The sequence below is a fragment of the Dipodomys merriami genome, unplaced genomic scaffold (genome assembly GCF_024711535.1).
Source record: "Dipodomys merriami isolate MVZ:Mamm:240054 unplaced genomic scaffold, mDipMer1.0.p SCAF_62, whole genome shotgun sequence".
Classification (NCBI taxonomy): Eukaryota; Metazoa; Chordata; class Mammalia; order Rodentia; family Heteromyidae; genus Dipodomys; species Dipodomys merriami.
In genome coordinates this window covers 3,939,663-3,961,647 of record NW_027206202.1, presented here as the reverse complement: position 1 = coordinate 3,961,647, position 21,985 = coordinate 3,939,663, and the positions used below count along the sequence as shown (strand labels likewise).

At 44.7% G+C, this 21,985-nt stretch overlaps 1 protein-coding gene across 1 annotated transcript; it reads right to left on the bottom strand.

Moving 5' to 3' along the window:
- Positions 1-1,289: 1,289 nt before the first annotated feature.
- Positions 1,290-21,724, bottom strand: Zkscan2 (zinc finger with KRAB and SCAN domains 2). The gene is made up of 7 exons (XM_070004300.1): positions 20,556-21,724; positions 18,453-18,636; positions 16,141-16,232; positions 15,679-15,805; positions 12,126-12,797; positions 9,727-10,218; positions 1,290-5,949 (listed from the first exon to the last, which is right to left on the bottom strand). The coding sequence occupies exons 1-7, from the start codon at positions 20,958-20,960 to the stop codon at positions 5,030-5,032; spliced, it is 2,892 nt and encodes a 963-aa protein (XP_069860401.1). The 5' UTR covers positions 20,961-21,724; the 3' UTR covers positions 1,290-5,029.
- Between the last annotated feature and the right edge of the window lie 261 nt (positions 21,725-21,985).

Below are 21,985 nucleotides of genomic sequence, written 5' to 3'. Positions count from 1 at the left end.
AAATGTTTCCTGGAGAAAATCACAAATACAATAACATGCAACTTTGAGAATATGGATATAAACCACCCTCCCCCCCCACATATTCAAACATCTATAATTTCTCAAGAGGAACGGAGTATAACAAAGACAACCATAATTAGATGGAGAGGAAGCCAGGACCTCATGCCTGTAATCCCACTGATTCAGGAGCCAGAGATGGCTCCCTCCTCCTCATCTCCAGCATCTGGTGGCTCTTAGCTCATGACAATGTTGCAATCTCTGCCTGTTTCCTTTATATATATATATATATTTTCCAGCCCTGAGGCTGGAACCACCAGCACAACCTGGGCTTTTTGGTAATGTATTGGAGATAAAAGTCTCACAGACTTTCCTGCCCAGGCTGGCTTTGAACTGCAATCCTCACATCTCAGCCTCCTGAGTAGCTAGGATTACAGGTGCGAGCCACCAGCGCCCGGCTTCGGTCTCTGTTTTCATGTAGTGTTCTCAAGAACTGTGTGCACATCATTGTCTCTTATCAGAACACTCATTTGTAGGCCACCCTAATGTATGATCTCATCTCAACCCTTCCCTTAATGGCCCCAACCCAGATCCTATCTCTAAATAAGGCCAGGACTCTGGGGTTTTGGTGGGCACGAATTATGGTGACGCTTGTCCCAGTGACTCTCAAACGAGCCACAGCTCCACTTCTGGCTTTCTTTTTTCTGCTTAATTGAAGAGTTTTAGGGACCTTCCTGCCTGGGCTGGCTTTGAACCCCAATCCTCGGATCTCAGCCTCCTGAGTAGGTAGGATTACAGAAGTGAGCCACCCATGACAATTCCAAAGTGCTCTTGATTGGGAGGAAACTTGTGAGCCTTGACGCGTGTGGCAGGTGCTGCTAGTCTCCTGCCTGCCACACGGTGCCACTGTTGGCAACAGTTCTGAGTGTGTGCTCAGATTCACTCCAATCCCACCCCGGTGGTATTTTGGAGGTGGGCTCTTTCACTGATGGTTCCAACCTTCCATTCCAAGCCCACCTGCAATGCTCCACAGGCGCCATCTCTGCTCATGCGCTCGAGCAATTCTTAAGGCCTTTGCTGGCTCTCTAGGCCCCTTGGCAGTGAGGCCAGGGACAGCAGTGTGAGAGGGCCCCGAAAGACCCTCCCTGCTAGGTGTGACTGGCGTGAGGCTGCAGTTCTCTTCGTATTAGTTACAAGGCTTAGCGTTTACCTTCTTGCATTTTCTTTTCCCTTAACAGAAAGACATCATCCTTCTAATTCTGGCAGAACCAAGGTGAGCATTTATTGCAGACATTGTTTCACACACACACGTTTATCAAGAAGACAGGTAAGAGGACATTAATCCAGGATGATGGACAGTCATCTACTTGGACAAGGTCTTGGAATGCATTCAGGCTGAGGCTGTTGTAGTCACACCAGTTACTCTGCCACGCCTTCCACTTGGGGCGTCCCTGGGCCCCTCATGGCAGGGTCCAGTCTGTCTCTGGGCCTTACAAAGCACTCTCTTTGCTGCTGCCACCTGCCTTTGGCTATCAGAGTATCTGGGGGGGGGAAGGGGAGTCGCCTGTTGCCCAACTTGATTGGCTTGTCCTTTGTCCTTACTGAGCAGGCTCCTGAGTTGTTCCCTCCTCTCAGGCTCCCTGAAGTATGAGGTGGATTCACACTTTTTGTTAGCTACTAGGGTTTGCTTTCAGACCAGAGACTATGTCTTGCCTCTACCATGTTCAACAGCCTCAGAAACACAAGTGCCTGACTTGTTCCTGGCACTCAAATTCCACTTCTCAAGAAGAGGAAAGCTGTGATTTGTCTAGCAGTTCTCAGTAAGTAGTAAGGACAAGGCTAGGACTCACTTCCTCTTGGCTTCTGGTCTAATGAGAACCTCACAGTGACTGGCTGTCCTGAGCTGGTTAGGTACAACTATGTATGAGGTTTTCATCTTTAAAAAGACTGAGGTTTTTCCAGGAAGAACTAATAAATCCTTAGCAAGAGGTAGAGGTATTTGTGGGAGATAATGTAAGTGTGGGCAGGAAGGACAGGTCCAGATTCTAAAATGCCTCGGATAAGACACCGGAGAATAAAATGCCTATTTGTTTACACCATTTAAAGATAAGATTTGACACAATCCCCAAAGAAGGAGTGCATACATAAAGATAGGCCATGTATAGCTGCTTATCTCTATAAAACCAGGTGTTTGGGATGCAGAATTCAGGAGGATTATGCTTGAGGTTGGCCAGGCAAAAAGTTAGTGAGATCCATCTCAACAAAGAAGCCAGGTGTGGTGGTGTGCATCTGTCATCCAAGCTTTGTGAAAAGCATGGTAGGGGATTGTGCTTCAGGCGAGTCCTCAATCTCTATCTCAAAAATAAATAAAAGCAAAACAAAACAACCCTACAGAAAGACTACAGAAAAAAAAAGACTACAAAAGAGCAGGGGGGTTTGGCTCAAGTAGTAGAGTACCTGTCTAGCAAGCAAAAGGCCCTGAGTTGAAACCCCAGTACCACCAAAAATAAGCATGTAAATAAATATAGGTTTAGTTAAGCTAGTTGAGGTGGAGTGTTTTCTTGAACTTTCTAACAGTCAGAAGGAAAAGCAATTACATTGTACAAATCACAGTGCTTGTAACCTGTATTTTTTTTTTAACCTCCTGGGATCAGAACATTCCCTGTTACTGAGACTTAGGGAAAAACAAAACAAAACGCCTTTTTTCCTTTCTTATAATCTTCAAAAAAGCAATGTTATGTGAGATTACCTAGCACATTAGTTTTACTTTCATGTCTCAGCAAAAAAGAAAAAAAAAAAAGAAAGATGAAATTCAAGGAAACAAGTAGCCTTGGACTACAATGGCAGGTAAGAGCTTCCACTTCTTTAGCAGGGACCAGTCCACTGAATGAATATAGAGAGCCCAGCAATCAGGAGCTCAGGCAGGGAACACAAATCCCACTGGGGCTTGATCCCAGACTCAGAGGAGCATGGGTTTTCCACTGGAAGTGCGCCACACTTGGAGCACACTTCCCTTAGGAAGTGTGAGAGAGGTATCAGACAAGATGCACGATGGAGTGAGGAGTGTCGCCATGGACAGAACTGGCATCACTGGCGGTAGTATTCCCACTACCATGCCAGAAGATGCTTGAGTGCACGTGGCACACCTCCTTTTCTCATTTCTGCACCCCTCACTAGAGCTAGAGCATGGTCATGTGCAGAGGATGTGTGGCCAGTAGGCATTAAAGTCATCTACTGCTCTGAGTCACGCTTCCACATCACCAGTGCCGTGTGCATGCGCCTATCATGCTGGGTGGCTTATGCAAATGGAGTCTTCTCCAGAGCTGGAACTGCAGAACACCTATACAACAGAAGTACATGCCCACTGGTGCCATGCACCGTGTACTGTGCTAGGCCCAATGACAACATACACTGTGACACATCTCTAATTTGGACAAGATGGAAGAACGCAACTGTTGGGATATGGAAAATATCACTTCCAGCAACTGTAAATTGAGGATTACCTGAGTCACCTGCCTCCCACCAGGCCCTGCCCACTTGGACACTGTAAACAGTTTCTTCCTACAGTGCTCATCCTTCTTGGTGCTTTTGTTGAATGGTACAAACATACTAAAACATTCTAACTCTAGATGTCTTTAAACAAGAAAGCATTTCACAGAAGGGGGGAAAGAAGAGTTATGGAAGCAATGATTCAAAGCCCTAACTCTGGGTATTGTCCCAGTAAGCTTTGTGACTTGCCACTCCCTGCAGCAAGGCCACCCTGGGCTACCTGTGCACTAGGGTACAAATGCCACTGGCCTCCCTTGGAAGCAACTGGCTTCGGGAGACCAGATTTCTGGGTTCCAACTGTGATTCCACATATGGATGATCTATTCCGCTACCTGAACTTTTCTGCCCTTTGTTGCTGTGGATTATCAAAGAGATTTTTCAGACCAAACAGTAACTGAAGAAAATCAAATCTAAGTACTGGATTGAAAGTTTCTATCACTATTTCCACTTTCACTGCGTGAGCTATAAAGTAGAACTACTCAGGGCTATATGGATAGGTTTAAGATCTTCTTAACAGAGATGAAAGTCTCAGGGGCAGAGACCGGCCTATCGAACAGCCAGTCCTCTGGGAGCTGCTGGCTTGCACCGAGATGCCTCTCTGATCTAATGCAGGCTTAAGTTCACTAAAGGTAGTATGATAGTGGGGTGGGAGGTATAAAGTATGCCAACACAGCAGTCATGTTCTGGGTACGAGAAGTTATAGGACAGAACAAGAACGCATCTCAAATGCTACTTTAACGAGACCCCAAGAGCATGCACCCTGTGCCATGGTTGTGGAACAAGAGAGTCCTGGAGAGTCAGATAAGAGCACCCAGAAGAATCAGGAGGTAAGTGTGGGACTTGTGAAAAATGGCAGAAAGAGCCAGGATTACTGGAGGCTGGTGAGGCAGCAGGCACAGCAATCGGGTACAGAAAAGGATGGATGGACGATCAGTGGTTCCCCTCACGGAAGGCGAGGTACTATAACATGACTTCAGTGACGACACAGGAATTCTACTCTAGCTATTTGGATCAGCTTCTTGACACACGACTCCTGAAGGAAGTGACAGAATCTTTACTTTCCTTTTGGGAATATCTTCAAAACAAAGATGGATCTGAGGCAACTTTGACCAGATTGATTCCAGAAAGTTTTACCTGAAGGTGATAATCCTTTTGTCATGTTTCTCCTGCGGTGGATCGCCAGCACCACCAAACCTTTTGGCGTTCATCTTCTGGACATCAACGCTTACCCACATGACAGGATCTTGACTGTCGCTGGCCTCAGCACACCGATCAACACTTCCGTCCCAACCCAGACCGCCTCTCCTTCCTCCTTTCTTGAGAGGAGCGATGCATGGGAGATGGACAGACTAATTTAGAGGCGGAGGTGAGAACAGGGTGAAGGCCTAGTTTATTTACATTGTCAACTACACTTTTTAAATTTTTTTTTGGCCTCACTCTGAGAGCTAGGTTGGGGTCAGATGACTGGGGGGGGAGCCCATCATCAAGTTTTCCTGAACTCCTCGCTCTTCCCCTTTGGCAGCGTCTCTGGGGTGTACAGCGAGGCAGGATGTGGCAGGAGCTTGTCTCTTCCATGGACTTCCCGGTGTTTGGTGAGAACAGAGCTCTTACTGAAACGTTTGCCACACTGGCCACAGCCATAGGGCTTCTCCCCTGTGTGGATTCGTAGGTGCTCTCGAAATCTGGTGCAGTTATTGAAACTTTTCTCACAGTCTCCACATTTGTAGGGATTCTCTCCAGTGTGGACTCTGCGGTGGGCACTGAAATGGGAGCTGTTGGTGAAGCTTTTCCCGCACTCTCCACATTGGTAGGGCTTCTCGCCAGTGTGCGTCCTCTGGTGGATGATGAGACTGGAGCTCTGACTGAAGCATTTCCCACACTCTCCACATCTGTATGGCTTCTCGCCTGTATGGACTCTCTGGTGGGCTCCAAAATTCGAGGAGTCATTAAAGCTTTTCCCACAGTCCAGGCATTTGAAAGGCTTTTCTCCCGTGTGGATTCTTTGGTGTCTCATCAGGCTCCGGCTTCTACCAAAGCCCTTCCCACAGACACCACATTTGTAGGGATTCTCTTTAGGGTGGGTCATCCGGCACACAAGCCGGGCATTCTTTCCAAAGCTCTCTCCATACTTGAGGAATCTGGAGGGTCTCTTCCCCACGAAAGGCCTCGGATGCACAACAGCTCTCCCTAAATCTCTCGGCTGAGCCATCAGCTTCCCCTGTCTCATTGCTTGAAGATTTGCCCATTGTCTTCCTGAGATGCATTCCCTTTTCTGATACTTGCTGGGATCAGCATTCTGGGAAACAGCTCTTCTAGACTTTTCTAGGAACACCCGATGTGGATCTGTGTCCTTATATGTAACATGGGCCGGGTCCTCCTTGACAGTACTTATTATTTCAAAATCTGAGGAGGGGGGAAGACAATAAAACTCACACAACAGTTTTTGTTATTTTAGCATAATCAATTAACCTGGCCTGCAAGGTATGGCATATTATGAACCCTCTATATTTCATAGGCTACAAATCCTGTGCCTCTTCTAATTTATTATGCTATGTCCTTTTTCAAGTTAAGGAAGGGGTTACATTCTCCAAAACAACCATACTTATTACCTGGCTTAATCTCTTGTACACACATTAATAATGACAACAAAAATTAAAATTATATTTAAAAAAAGTCTCCCTAGCTACTCAGGAGGTTGAGATATGAGGATTGCTGCTCAAAGCCAGCCCAGGCAGAAAAGTCTTTGTGCCTCTTATCTCCAATTAACCACCAGAAAATTGGAAGTGGTGCTATGGCTTTGAAGTGGTAGATCATTAGCCTTGAGCATCCAGCCTCTGAGTTTAAGCTTTATGATTGAACCCCCTAAAAAGGTTCTGTAAGCCAGCCAGTAACACCCAGGATTGAATAAGCTACCAGATACACATTTTTTTTTTTTTGTGGGGGTGGGAGGTGGGGAGAGGAAGGGCTGTACTAGGATTTGAATTAAGGGCCTTGTGATCATTTGGCTTACTTCCTCGGTGCTCTATCCCTTGAACCATGACTCCATCCCTACTTTTTTTGTTCATAAGACTTTTCTGCCCATGATGGCTTCAAACCTCAAATCTGGTTCTCAGCTTTTTGAAACTATAATTCAAGTCATTATTCTCTGTATCGCAATCAATATAGAAGCTACTTGGTTTATATCTCTGAAGTTCTAGTTCATCTTGTTTTCATTATTTCACCTCTATACTAAGATATAGTGAAGTATTATCACTATACTACATCAGTCTTCAGGGCACATTTTAATGACCAATTCCAATTTCCTCTTCTATGTTCACCAGTAGTCAGTTGTGTCCTATCTATGAGCATTTTTTTACTCTCATATGCTCTTGTCACTGCTTTTTCTGGCCATCCTGGAGGCCACACCAACTTATATCTTAATTCTGTTTCCAAAGGTGGAATGATTTTTTTTTAATCAGTCGTAGGGCTTGAACTCAGCCTGGGTGCTGTCCCTCAGCTCTTCAGCTCAAGGTGAGCACTCTACCACTTGAGATACAGTGGCTAGGATTACACGTGTGAGCCACGGGTGCCTGGCATAGGTGGAATGATTTTTTTCCCTTCCTTTCTCACCTACATTCTACACTTACCGCAAGACACATCCTGGATCCAGCTTTTCTCTGGAGATTTTCTGGCAGAGAACATGGCATGGTGAAGAGATAAGCTTTGGAATCATGCTCTGGTCCTGATACCATCTTGGTCACTTATGATTTTTTTTTTTTTGTCAGTCATGGCACTTGAACTCTGGGCTTGAGTGCTGTCCCTCAGCTCTTCAGCTCAAGGCGAGCCCTCTACCACTTGAGATACAGCACCACTTCCAGTTTTCTAGTGGTTTACTGGAGATAGGAGTCTCACAGTCTTTCCTGCCCGGGCTGGATTTGAACCGTGATCCTCAGATCTTAGCCTCTTGAATAGCTAGGATTACAGGCATAAGCCACTGGTGTCCGGCCTGCTTATGATTTTTGTACTTCCATTTAATCATGGGAAAGTCAAACATGGTATGAATAATAAATGAACTCCCATGAACCTCTTACCTAGCTTCAACAGTCTTCTATTCATAGCTGGTCCCATCTCATCTCATTATACTGCTAAAACCTATTTTATAAGCTGAGTAAGTTAGGCTCCGACCAGGCTTGTTTGATTCCCAAGTGCTTGCTGCTGAGCGTGTGCTAACTGCCCTAGTCTTACAAGCAGGCATTCAATATTACTTTTCTTCCACACATTCAGGTTAGGTAGCTATGGCACAGGATGGGGAGAAAAGGGTAGCCATCAATGGGAGAGAGGAAGCTATCAGTCAATTCATTAAGATAAGGAAAATGCTCCAGAAATGTCTGCTCCTAGAAGAGTCCTTTGAGGCTTTGTTACTGGGTCTGGCATTGTTCTGAGATTTGGAGGAAGTCACAGAGAAAATTTGATAATTGGATGGTAGGTCTGGAGATCACCTTAAAAATAAGATTCATGGGCTGGGAAGGTGGCTCAATGGTAGAGCGTTTGCCTTACATGCATAAGGCCCTGGGTTCGATTCCTCAGTACCACATAAGCAAAAAGGAAAAAAAGCTGGAAATGGCGCTGTGGCTCAAGTGGTAGAGCACTAGCCTTGAGCTGAAGAGCTGAGGGACAGCGTCCAGGCCCAGAGTTCAGGCCCCACGAATGGACTCCCCCCCTAAAAAAAATAAGATTCACAGGCTGGGTGCCAGTGGTTCACACCTATAATCCTAGCTACTCTGGAGGCTGAGATCTGAGGATCATGGTTCAAAGCCAGCCTGGGCAGGAAAGTCCCTAAGACTCTTATCTCCAATAAACCACGAGAAAACTGAAGTGGCGCTGTGGCTCAAGTGGTAGAGCACTGGCCTTGAGCTGAGGAGCTGAGGGGCAGTGCCCAGGCCCAGAGTTCAAGCCCCATGACCAAACCCTGTGGCGCCCCTCCCTCCCATCTCTCCTCAAAAAAAAATAAGAGTCACAAAGACTTTGTTTCCATCTCTGTACTATAAACTTCTGATATAAACACTACTGGGAACAAATGTATGAATCCCCTTCTCTGAGGTGTATGCCTTGGATACACTAATCAATTCAAGCAAACTAGAGTTACTTGCTTCAGGAAATCCACCTGCACTATTTCATATATTCTTTTCTGTGGAGCATCCAGAGGCTACACAAAGAGCATTCAGGAGCTCATCACTTACTGGGAGGTCTTAGGGCATATAACGTATTTGCCATACAATAAAAGGATGGGAGCTGAGAGGATGTGATCATGGACATGCAGAGTCAGGGGTGTTCAGGGTGGAGGGAAGACTGTGAGCTAAGATTTACATGTGAGAGCTTAAGGAGCAGGTGGGAAATAGCTCTGCTTCAAATATGCATAGGGTGCATGCCAATATGTAAGGCCTGAGGCATAAAGTGAGCTCGGGACTGCAAAGCATTAAAGCACTGATGGTCTGAAGACTTTTATGACTTTTACAGTCTGGCCAACAAGCCAAGAAAGGCAAAAGTAGGCAGTGGCTGTGGCAACTGAAGAGGGGACAGGCAGGGAAGGTGAGGCTCTATGATGGTTGATGAATGGTGTCACCTGCCTGAACAAAAAGGTCAGGTGAAGAACTAAAATCACCTGTAAAGTTATGAGTGTGGATGGACGTGGGATGGAGAACATGGACGAGCCATGGAGCAGCAAGGAAGATGGTGACTTTAGTTCAACATTTTAGTCTGAGAGGCTGGTGTGATGTCATGGTAGCATCAAAGCATCGAGCTGTCAGTGGTATATGTATACCCATGTAGCTCAGGGCCAGAATCTGATCTCTCATTTTATCTTTTTTTTCTCATGAATATCACTTATCTGTGAAATGTTTGATTTGAGCTTACTGACCTCCTTCATCCAAGTTTTTTCTCCTGTAGAATCTACGTTTTTCTCTACAGTATTTTAAAAAGATACAAAGTATTACCTGGCCCATAGAGGCAAAAACCAAGGCTGAGATGTCCAAGACTGAACGTGAATGAGTTCCTCCTTTGAATGGAAGCACCACGAAAAGAGGCTTGTTTTATTCAAAATTGCTATTTCTTGTCCCTCAAGTAGCACCTGGCACAAACACAGGGACTGAATAAACATACAAGACCCGTGACACCATCTCCTTTCTATCTGAAACCCCTTACCAGGTGGGCTCTGCAGTAGACTGGGAGGTCCCTGGAATTCTGGCTCTTGTACAATTTCCTCCTCGCTCATCTGGTCACTTCCAGAATCTTCTATTACTGTCTCCTGTGAACTCTCCTCAGCTTCCCAGCCTGTAGATTCCTGGGGTTCAACCTCAATATGCACTCTTTCTTGCCTTGGGGATGGAGGTATTTCTTCTGGAGCGTTGGTGGAGGGGGCAGGTGCCCGGGAGTTAATTAGGGCATCCATCTCCTCGTAGAATGCACATGTCTCTAGCACATGGCCATTCTTCACCTTGCGGTAACTCTTCTGAAGGCTTTTGAACTTGGTTCGGCATTGTTCTGGTGTCCGAAGGAAGCCACATTCTCGAAGTTGTTCTGCCACGGCCCCATACAACTTGCTCTTCCGATGACAGGCCTGAAGGGCTTCATAAAACCGAGTCTCATGAAGGATGTCAAGAAAGGTCTTGGTTTCTTCATAGCCCCAGTGCACACCTGCCATTCAAAGATACAGTTCAAAGATGTAAGAACAGGAGCCTGGCGCTTCTATACTACAACCATTACAAAGTGTAAGGGAAAAAAATCCCATTCACAGTAGCAACAGGACATATCATATACCCAGGAAATGAGAAGATCTATATTAAAAATAACAATATTTTATTGAAAGATACAAAGAACTAGAATAAAGATGAGGCACTGTTTCTGAATTGGAAGTTGTACATACATTAGTTCTTAAATGAATCATAAAGGCAAAATCCAAATAGGGCTTTTTCACTAGACTGGATGAACTGATCTAGGTTTACAGTATGCTCTCCCAAACCTGCCACTGCTGTGGGACCAACTAAAGGACTGAGGTGTTCACAGGGTCTCTTCCAAGTGGCTCAGAAAGGACTAGAACACCTCGCAGGAACTCCTGCAGAATTCTTATCACAGTCTTCCCTGAGGAGCAAAACCTTGTGCAGATTCTGAACCCTCAACACTCATCGAATGCTCTGCCCACAATCTGTGTTATCTACACGTGCTCAGCACTAAGTAGAACAATGCTTTTCAGAGCAGGCTGAGTGTTAATTTGTTAAATGTGCTCTTTGCACATTGTGTGATTTCCAGCCTCCATCTATAGTTACTGGGCAGTCTCTTCCACTTTGACCTCGGGGCTCCCCGTATGTCTATGGATTCTCAAATAGGTGCATATCTATATATGTATAAGGGATCTTCCTACCTTTTTGGCAGATCTATTTGAGTAGGTGTAGTCTTGAGTGTATTCCACGCTCTCCTAGACTGATTTATTTTCCATTCTAAGAAGTTGTCATCTTTTAATGACTGGAGGAGAGAAGACACTGCTGACAACAGTGCCAGGTAATGCTGCATTTCAGCATTTCCAGAGCTCCCTCCTCTGTATCCCATTCAATATTGACACATTAATGACCCTGTTGTCTTAGTCACATATTACACAGAAACCATGTGTACTTACACAGTGCACATGTCAGAAAGTTTACCAGACAATTTAATTCTGTATTTCAGTCCCCAAATTCTCAATGTTAGCTTTCTTTTCAATAGGGATAGCCTTTTTAATATATCTTCATTTCTATATTTAAGATGTATCTCCTGTAATCAATGTGTAGATTAGTTGTTTGTATTTTGGTGATACTGAGGTTTGACATTAGGGCCTCAAGCTTGCTAGGCTATGCTGGCATTCTTCCATCTGAATCATGCCTTCAGCTTAACTTTTTGCTGGTTATTTTGGAGACAGTCTAGTTTGCTCATGCTGGCTTTTCTGCCTATAGCCTCCTAAGAAACTATGATTTCAGGCATAAACCTGTAGGGCCTAGCATGTAGTTGATTTTCAAATGTGTGACCATCTTAGTTTTATAATTTTGTAACTAATGATGTATTTGGAATTACACTTGCTTTTGCATTGTTGTTTTCCTATTTAACTCATCTTTTTTGTGTTTCTTTCTTCTTTCTACTAGTTTTACATTAGACAAAAAATATACTTTGTTTTCAGTTTTTCACTCTTTCAAATTTTTTTTATTGGGTATCCTAAATGGTGTAAAACACTTATTATAAGCTAATACAACTGACTACTTTATACCAACTCTCAAATAATAGTAGAGCCTGAGAACCATTCAGCTTCTCTATCTTCCTTCCAGAAGGTCCCAAATGCTCAGAATCCAATGCTTTACTCTAAACTGAAAGCAGACCCTCCTGGCTGGCCAGAAGTGCTACCTGCACTCTCTTAGTGCTAGTCAGAAACACCTTCGTGCACTTTCAGTTATGAGGTCATACCACAGTGAAGGCTGCAGGATTTATGACAAGTCCTCCCCAGCTCTGGTTGTGTCTCATCTCTTTTTCCCCAAGACCACACTTCTGTTTTAAGACCAGGAACATATCATGATCCTTACCACTCAGGTTTTGAAACAAGACAGGGGCACCACGGACTTCAGACTTGCGGATAAATTCAACGCCCATTTCATCCCCATCAGATTCTTCAGCAGCTTCTTCCTCCACCAAACTGACCTGTTCTCTTGCGCAGACAGCAATTCTCTTCAATCGGGGAAGAGAGATCACCTGCTTTGGCTTGTCAGCAGACGGTGCATGGGCTGCAGGGTTCAACAAAGCATCCATGTCCTCAAAGAAGGCACAAGGTTCTAGCACGTGGCCATTCCTGACTTTCCGATAGCTTTTCTGAAGACTTTTGAACTTGGTCCGACACTGTTCTGGGGTTCGGAGGAAACCACATTCTCGCAACCATTCAGCCACAGCACCATACACCTGGCTATTTCGGGGGCAAGCCTGGAGTGTTTCGTAAAAACGAGACTCCTTGAGAATTGCAAGGAAAGTCTTAGTTTCTTCATAGCTCCAGTGCACACCTGCTATTTTTTCATCTTCTAAACCCCATTGTTGGGGCTCCCTCCATGCTTTCCCGGCACTCCTGGCAGGGATCTGAACAGCATGGACTGCCTTTTCCTTGACATAGCTGCTTTGCAGGATGCTCCTCTTATTCAAGGAATGTAGGCCTACAGTCCATGGCTCCTTTCTTTGTTCCAACCGAGCTGTCTTGTTAGATGCAGACACTACGGAAAGATAAACATTTCACATTACTGCAGGGATGTCATTACTGCATGCCCCAGTCTTCTGCTGGACCCACCAAAGCTTTCCTTAGCCATGACCACACATGCCTTTGCTCACGTGCCCTCTACAATGCTGAGGCTTTGCTTTCATGTATTATGCACTACTTCCTTTCCTTGCTAGTTCTGTCAGGAATACTACCTTTAAGAGTAAGATGTGACCTGGGTGCCAGTAGCTCCCACCTATAATCCTAGCAACTCTGGAGGCTGAGATCTGAGGATCGTGGGTCAAAGCCAGCCCGGGCAGGAGAGTCCATGAGACTTTTTTTTTTTTTAAATTGTGAAAATACCATACAGAGGGGTTACATTTACACAGGCAAGGTAATGAGTACATTTCTTATCAAGCATTGTTGCCTCCTCCTTTGTTTCTCCTTCCTATCCCTTCCCATCTTCTCCCCTCTCCCCCTCCATGAGATTCTTATCTCCAATAAACCACCAGAAAAATGGAAGTGGCACTATGGCTCAAGTGGTAGAGTGCTTGCCTTGAACTGAAGAGCTGAGGGACAGTGCCCAGGCCCAGAGTTCAAGCCCCACAAAAGAGTAAAGGGCGAGTTGGGAATGTGGCTTAGTGGTAGAGTGCTTGCCTAACATGTATGAAGCCCCCGGTTTGACTCCTCAGTACCACATAAACAGAAAAAGCCAGAAGTGGCACTATGGCTCAAATGGTAGAATGCTAGCCTTGAGCAAGAGAAGCTCAAGGACAGTGCTCACGCCCTGAGTTCAAGCCCCAGGACTGGCAAAAAAAAGAGAGTAAGGCACATTTGTTACCACCAATTACAAATTAGTAGCTAATGTTGTGTAAGGTTCAGAGTATGCTCCAGACACATATTTGTTACAAAATAATCTGTAATTTTTTTTTGCTATACTCCATATTTATCCCCTCCTTGTCTACCTCAACAAACGCACAAGACTTTCAGAGATGTAAGGATTTTTTTGTTCAACTATTATAAAACGATATGGTACCAAGATGAAACTGACACAGTGGACGAGAACAGATCCCAGAAATAAATACATGCATCTATGGTCAACTTACATCTTTGATAAGGGAAAGTCTATTCAAAAACTGGTGCTGGGAAAAGTGAATATCTGCATTCAAGGGTGTGGAATTTGACCCTTATCTTCCTACTCACAAAAATGTAAAACCAGAAACCATAAAATCCATATGTGTGTATGTGTGTGTATTTATTTGATATACCACTGAAAGCACAGTCAACAAAAGCAAAAATAAACTTGGACTACATTAATTAAGAAACCTTCTGTGTAGCAAAGGAGAGTCAACAACAAGAGAGCCAATAGAATGAAAATAAAATTAGTTAGCCATATATCTGATAAGATTTTAAAATATAAATTACATAAGGAATCATACAACCCCAAAACAAAAAATCTGATTAAAAAAGGGCAGAGGACCTGATTAGATAAGATATACAAATGGCCAACAGGTTCATGGACAGCTACTCACAGCCTCACTAACCAGCAATCACCAAGAGCTCCACTTCACACTTGTTAGAATAGCTACTAGCATCAAAACAAAAGAGTACAAGTGCTGGAGAGGAAGTGAAGAAAACAACACTATACAATTGGTGGGGACATAAACTGGTACAGCTATTATGGGAAACAGCATTATTCACCTAGAGGTTCCCTCTAATTACAAGTACAACTACCATGAGGACCAGTTACACCATTTCTGGGTATGAATTAACAATATGACTTCCATGTGACCTGATTACCTGATTTCTAAAGGTATGTTCACTTGCTACTAGAGGCAAATTTTACTAAGGACACTAAGTCAACGTGCTACCAGAATCTGATACCGTGTGCTCCACAGCAATGGTATGATGGGTGTTTTGTGTGCACAACCGGAAAGATGGCTCAAGATGCATTGCTGTTTTTCAAGGGTGAATTGTTACTGGTATGTCATTTAAAATTGATCCTTTTAAAAAAAACTGCTTCCTAAAAATAGACATTGTTAATCTGTATTTGTCCATTCAGTTTGATATGGCTCATTTTATAATTTCTATTTTGTGTTTGTATGTCTTACAGAACTTTCTATGATTCTAGAAATGGCCTGTAACAGTGCTGTCAATGCAGCTACTGAATATTGATATAGTGGCTACTGCCACTGAGGAAGTTTGAATTTTATTTAATGTAATAAACTTGTGACTAATGGCATTAGATAGGATAACTGTATCCTATACATATATACAAAATGGGAGTTATATATTGATATTAGCGTACATTTTGGGCCTATCATTTTACTCATAAGTACTCTTTGACTTCTGAGTAAAAGCTTGTATATGAATGAATCCAACTTATCCTTTCTCTTAAAGCACATAAAATGAAACCCCCAAAAAATCTGCCTGTAGATGTATACAGTAGTGGTCATGTGTGCATGTAAATTTGTGCCATTTAAATGATTCACAACATGCTATGGAGGTTTTAGAATTTAAATTAATTCCTCTCTTTCATTATTTTTAAGATTTCCATTCACTCATCCAACAAATACATTAGGTGGCTCTGTGTTAGCAGTTGGGTTATTATTAACAACAAATCCAAAAGATTTTGTGACTTCATGGAACATTTAATAAAGTGAATGTGTGTAAGATTATATTTTCTAAAAATTGACAGTTTTCTTTGCACTAACTCCTTTCCAATGTTTTAATTCCTTCCTAAGTTACTATATTTTTTCTTCATTGGAAGTGAGATGTGTGATTGTACTAGAGAACTATGGAGCTCCTTTGAGCATTAACATTGACCTCTGACTGTTTAATTACCAGAAGGAAGGAGTCCACGGGAAATCACTTTTACTTGTAAAGGGAAGAATTCTTACCCAGGGAGACCCTGTTCCCAGCACTCTCCTTCCTGTCATTCCGGCAGAAGCCTGTGTGAGCAGGAATCGGGTGTACTCTCTTTCTGTAGGAAAACCCTCTTGTTGTGTGGGTATCTCTTGGGGGTTCCTGTAACAACACCAACACCAACAACACCAATGACTACCGAGGTAAGTGCTGGGTCTTCAAAGATGTGAGATCAAGCATGAAGCAGAAGAGGGCTCTGAAGAATGAGAATGAAGGAGCCAGCTGTGTCTTGTAGGCCAAAGCAATAAGGAGTCATAGCATAAGAGAAACATTTCATTATTCACAGGACTGGGTCTCATCTTCTCTGGAAAAGAACATGGCAGGGGTGGGGAATGTTTTTTGGAGAGGGTGTAACAATTTGAAGGCAATGAAGACAAGGAAATAATTGTGACTGAACACTCTAGGAAGGCAGGCCAGGGAGGCTAATTACCACTCACCTGGGACCGGGCAGGTAGACGTGGGGTTGTTACCTCCTCATCCACTGTGCCCCACTCATTAGCAGAAACAGGAACCCAGGGAGAAGACTGAGCTGTAAAAAGAGAAGAAACAATTAGTATTCTAGGCTTTGGTCCTTTAATTCATCTCCTGTTAGGGAATGAATATGTGTGAAGACAGATATAAAATGGCCACCTTTTCAGTAAGGAAGCAGGTAGGGATTAGGGATGGGGGGGGGTAATTAGAGCACATACATCCCATTGAAAGGGCATAGCCATGGGCTGTGGCCATGAGCTCCAACTGTTGTGGCTTCGATATGATTTTTTCCTCGAAGTCAGAAATCCAAACTTCTTTGAAATCTCAAATCTTAAATCTTGAAAACTAAAAGTAAACAACAACCCCCCCACCCCTAAACAACAAGAAGAAGAAAACTCCTTGTAAGTGAAATAAAGTAAATGTGACTTGGTGTGCAAATGTTCAGTTCATGATTTTTAGTCTAACTTAAGACTGTATAGATAAACACTGTCTTGGGAATTTAGTAAACAGATAGTAGTAGACACTGCAGGTAAATGAAACCCTTCTACAGTGGAAGATATTTAATAGGTAAACTGTTTTCTTCATACACTTATCCTTATATATGAACTTTACATAGCAATATCTTTAGTCTAACTTTATCTCTGGAATGTATGGGGGAAAAACTACCAACTATCACTTGTGACCAAGAACTTAAAACCTTGTTCTACCACTGTCTACAGAATAAGAAAAATAATCTTCTTGGAAACATTATAGTCCCACCTGAAATCATAGTTCTTCCTTTAGAATGATGTTACCTTTCTATCCCTCAGTCTTTTGCTCTCTATACTCAGTCAGCACCTTAGAAGAACAAATTTTCTACTTTCAGAATTCATTATGGTCCTAGATGGCAAATAGGTACTTACTGGACTAAGCTTATCAGCTAGTCACTGGACACATGTATTCCATGGATCAAGTGGGGGTCCACACTAATGAACACACTCATTAATGTTTGTGATGCATTCTATCATGTATAAATTGAAACTGGAGAGAGACATCCAAGTAGGGCATGGTAGTGGATCTATCTTTTGATAAAATCTTGTGTAAGTTAGAGTTGAGGTTTAAAAATAATTTTGCAGTGAAGTGTTGGTGGCTCATCTGTAATCCTAGCTGCTTAGGAGGCTGAGATCTGAGGATTGCAGTATGAAGCCAGCTTGGGCAGGAAAGTATATGATACTCTCATGTCCAATTAACCACCAAAAGGCTAGAAGTAGAGATGTGGCTCAAGTGATATAGAATGCTAGCCTTGAGCAAAATAGCTCAGAGACAGCACCCAGGCCCTGAGTTCAAGCCCCAGGATCAGCACCAAAAAAAATTTTTTTTTTGCATTATGGGAGAAAGCCCCTTTATACTGCTGTGTTAAATCTATAACACCAGCCTTGTCATTTCCCTTTTGTAGATGAAGGAATGTAAAGTTAGAGAAATGACTTGAACAATGCCACACATTTTTAAGGGAGATCTGTGTCTTGAACCCAGTTCTTCCTGCCTTTGCAGACTCCATGCAATAATGTGCGTCTTCATATTATCTGCCCAAGATCCTACAGGTAGGGGGGCAGAGACAAGATGTAGGTGAGTCTTCTAACTGTAGGTCCAACTATGTTTCTGTCCCTTTTTCCCTTTCCACAGCTGTACAGAGTTTACTTAGTAAAAAGAAAGTAAAGGCCACTCAGGAGAGTGAGCAGCAGAACCTGGAAACACCATTGTCCACCACATGGTCTGAGACCCACTGTTTTTTACTGTCCTTCTCCATCTTTTTTCCTCTCCCTTTTGGCAATTTGTCAGATGGTGACTGGTTTGTTTGAAACAAGCCAGACATTCCTGAGTGGTGTCTGCCCCTCTGGGTTGTGTTTTCCTTCTTTTTAAGCCTGAGATGGAGTCACACTTCAGGAGATGGAAAGATAAATGGACTGCGAAAGTCAGGTGGGCCATTTTCTTGTGTTGACTTGTTTCATTCTTATCTAGGGAACCTATATGTTAGTGTCTGTCTCCTATCTGTAAAGATTCACTGTTTATCTCTCTGTATGCCTTAATGTGCCTCAAATTTAGAACATAAATAATATTTCTATTTTCAGTTTTTCAAGTTGTCTGCAGTCTGGCAAAAGCACATGGATGTGTAGCAGTACAAAAAAATTCTTTAAGCTGATAACAGAGATTTAAAAAATAACTATGAATCACAGCACTAAGGATACAGTACAAATCTGCTCTACTCTCTGCTCTGCATGTGCTTTTAAGGTCTTCTCACCATTCTTGGACAAGGGCCGATGCACTCTCTTTCGGGTCAGCTGTTCTTGGTGTCCTGTGTGGAGGTTTCTAGCTTCTTCCAGAGATACCACTCTGGACTGGGGTTGATGCTCTGGCTGGAATTCTGCTATCTCCCACACAGTTCCACGTGGGGCTTGCTTCTCTGACTGCAGAGGACTGTCAACCTGGGAAGAGAAAACAATATCATAATGGAAAGAGTGAAAAAGATATCCAAATCAGGGCTAAATTCCTCCAAGAAAGATGTAAAAAGAGGACAGAAGATTTGAGAAAGAATGAAATTTTCCCTGTTTCCAATAGAGCCTCTGTGGATGCTTAGCTCACGGTACTGTCTGTAAGTTTGGGCAAGAGAATAGGAGAGAGAGAGGAGAGAGAGAGGAGAGAGAGAGAGAGAGAGAGAGAGAGAGAGAGAGAGAGAGAGAGAGAGAGAGAGAGAGAGAGAGAGAGAGAGAGAGAGAGAGAGAGAGAGAGAGTGTCTGTGAGAGAGAGAGAAAGAGAGTGAGTGTGTGTGTTGGTACTGATGCTTGAACTCAAGGCTTTGCATTCTCACTTGCCTTTTTCTGCTCAAGGCTGGCACTCTACCATTTGAACTGCTCTTCTACTTCCTTGGAGAGTACTTTTCATTGCTAGTAAGGTGGGAGAAATGTTAGGGGTGAAATGCAGAGCATCTTTCTTAGTTGTCTTCTTCTGAGATAGTACTGGGGTTTAAATTCGGCCTGGAGCTGGTTGTGGTGGTTCATGCCTATAATCCTAGCTATTCACGAGGCTGAGATCTGAGGATTGTGGTTTGAAGCCATCCCTGGCAGAAAAGTCCATGAGGCTCTTATCTCCAATAAACTACTAGAAAAAAGCCAGAAGTAGCACTGTGGCTCAAGTGGTAGAGTGCTAGCCTTGAGCCAAAGAAGCTCAGGGACAGCACCCAGGCCCTTAGTTCAAGCCCCAGAACTGGAAAAAAGAAAACAAAACAAACTTGGCCTGGACATGATCCCTAAGCTTTTTTGCTCAAGGTTGGTGCTCTACAACTTGAGCCACTGCTTCCCTTCTGGCTTTTGGTGGTTAATTAAAGATAAGAGTCTCAGGACTTTCCTGCCCCTGCTGGCTTTGAACCTTGGTCTTTACATCTTAGCTTCCTGAGTATCTAGGATTATAAGTGTGAGTAATCCGGGCTCAGAGCCTCTTTCTTAATAGTGATTGAGTGGTCATGTCTATTAGGTTCACAGAGGAATGGATTAGCAGCAAACAAATATATTCACCAGGGAACTAGAAACTTACAAAATTAACCCACCCATTGATTTTTCTGTTTGTAACCTATCAGCATCCTGCTGATCGATCTTTACAGAGTGCAAATCCTGGGCTAGGTGAAGGTGCAAATCTGGCAAAGGCTGCAGGATTCCCTGAGGTTAATGAGGGCCCTGAAAAGCAACTAGACAAGCATGCAAAACCACTGAGAAATGAAGACCTGGCAGAGGCTCTAGTCAAAAGTACCAAAGATCAAGGCACTAAGAGCACTTCAGACGACGTAGCCGACAGTAAAGGATTAAAGGGGATTCTGGGATAACTGATGAAGTCTTCTTTTTAAAAGAAGACTAATCCTTTGAAGCATAATTATATTTGTTCTCTAATATAATTTTGCTGAACACATTATACCAAGGATTAAAATAAGTATTTAGGTAAACAATGTTTAGTTTCATATGCAAGGTTATTATTTTTTTTCCTGCCTGTCACATTTGCTTCAGGTTAGCACTCAATCATTGAGCCACACCTCCACTTCTGAGTTTAGGCTGGTTAATTGGAGATAAGAGTCTCAGGGATTTGTCTGCCAGGAATGGTTTGGAACTGAGATCCTTCAGTTCCTGTGTAGTTACGAGTACAGGTGCCAGGCTTTTTGCAAAGTTTTTCAAGTCACCTTTTCCCTTTCTCATTCAATATGAAATTCGAATCTACTTTTTTAAGTGGGTTCTGTTTAAGGGCTTTAAAAAAATCAGTATTATTTATCTTCCCACTTGTTTCTGCACTGCATCTCTACCCATTTGTCTTTCCCACCTTCTTTTTCCTAAATAGAAAAAGTTGGAAAATCCTCTCTCACCTGCTGTCTCAGGCTTCCCGTCTCTTTTTCCAAGTGGATGACCAGGGCCACCGCCTCCTCTCCACTCTCCGGACACTGCTTCTGTGCCCAAGCCTGAATCTTCTCCGGTAAAATGGTGAGAAACTGCTCGATCACCAGCAGCTCCAGGATCTGCTCCTTGGAACGCATTTCTGGCTTCAACCACCGGCAGCAGAGTTCCCAGAGTTTACTGAAAGCTTCGTGCGGTCCGGTCACATCCTCGTAACAGAACTGCCGGAAGCATTTGCGAAAGGTCTCACACTCAGTGCTCGCTGGACCTTCCAGAATGGGCTCGGATGCCCATTCGGGGTCCTTTTCCACTTTCATTATTAGGCACCCCTCAATCTCTAGGGGCTCTTCGCTTTGGGGATTCAGAGCTGTAGCCATGCTCCAGCCTAGAGTGTGTTTTGTGTGTGTGTGTGTGTGTGGGGGGGCAACCTTCTGTCTCGCTCAAAAGTCGGGGCTCAACTGTTTATGGCAGTGTGGGAAGGCGGAGGTGCGGCGTCAGTGTGCCAAGGCTGATGAATCCAACCTGCCCTAGGATTCTGATAAAAAGTGTATCCAAAGTCCTCAAACCGGGCCTCTTCTCCAAACAGGGGATGTCTCTGCCATACGGTTTTCTGGGGGAGGGGGTGCATCCCCTTTTCAGTGCAGGGTCAGAAACCGAGCAGCCGAGGGACTGGGGAAGGGACGGGCAGCGTTGGGGCGGCCGGGCGAGGGGTGTGTGTCCGCGAACCCCGGGTCGGTGCGGCTCCCGGAGGCGAGGCCCCGGGTGGGTGCGGTCGGAGGTGCAGGCCCCCACGCCCGGGCCTCGGTTCCCGCTGGGTCCCGGAGCGGGGAAGAGGGTGTGGGGGGTGTGTCCGCGAACCCCGGGTCGGCCCGGCTGGCGGAGGCGAGGCCCCGGGTGGGTGGGGCCGGATGTGCAGGTCCCGCCCGGCCCCGGGTTCCGGGCGCCGCGCCCAGGCCGCGGCAGGTGTCCAGGGTGGAGGGTGCGGGCGGTACCCGAGACCAGACGCTGAGCTTTTCCAAGCCGTCCTCGGGAGGAAACCTCTGGGCGTCGGGCAAAGGCTTTTCAGCGGCGGTTCCTCCCCCTGGAGGGATTAGAAAGACGCGGCCCCGAAACGACGTAGAGTGTGTGTGTGTGTGGGGGGGGGGGGCGACCGGCTTCTGCCTCAGCCGCGTCCCGCTCGGCCCGCCGGGGAGCGCGGGGCGTGCTGGGAAGAAGCAGCAGTCACGCATGCGCCGTCCGCGCCCAGCGCCCGAGGTCCGTGCGAGGTTTCCTCATAAGCGAGGCGTTGGAGGGGGGGCGGGGGCGGTTGCGTGGTGAAGTCTCGCGAGAGCGCGCGCGGCGTCGCGCTTCGGGGACTTCAGGCTGCAGAGAAGGATGTTCTGTGCCCCGGCGGGACGCTGGG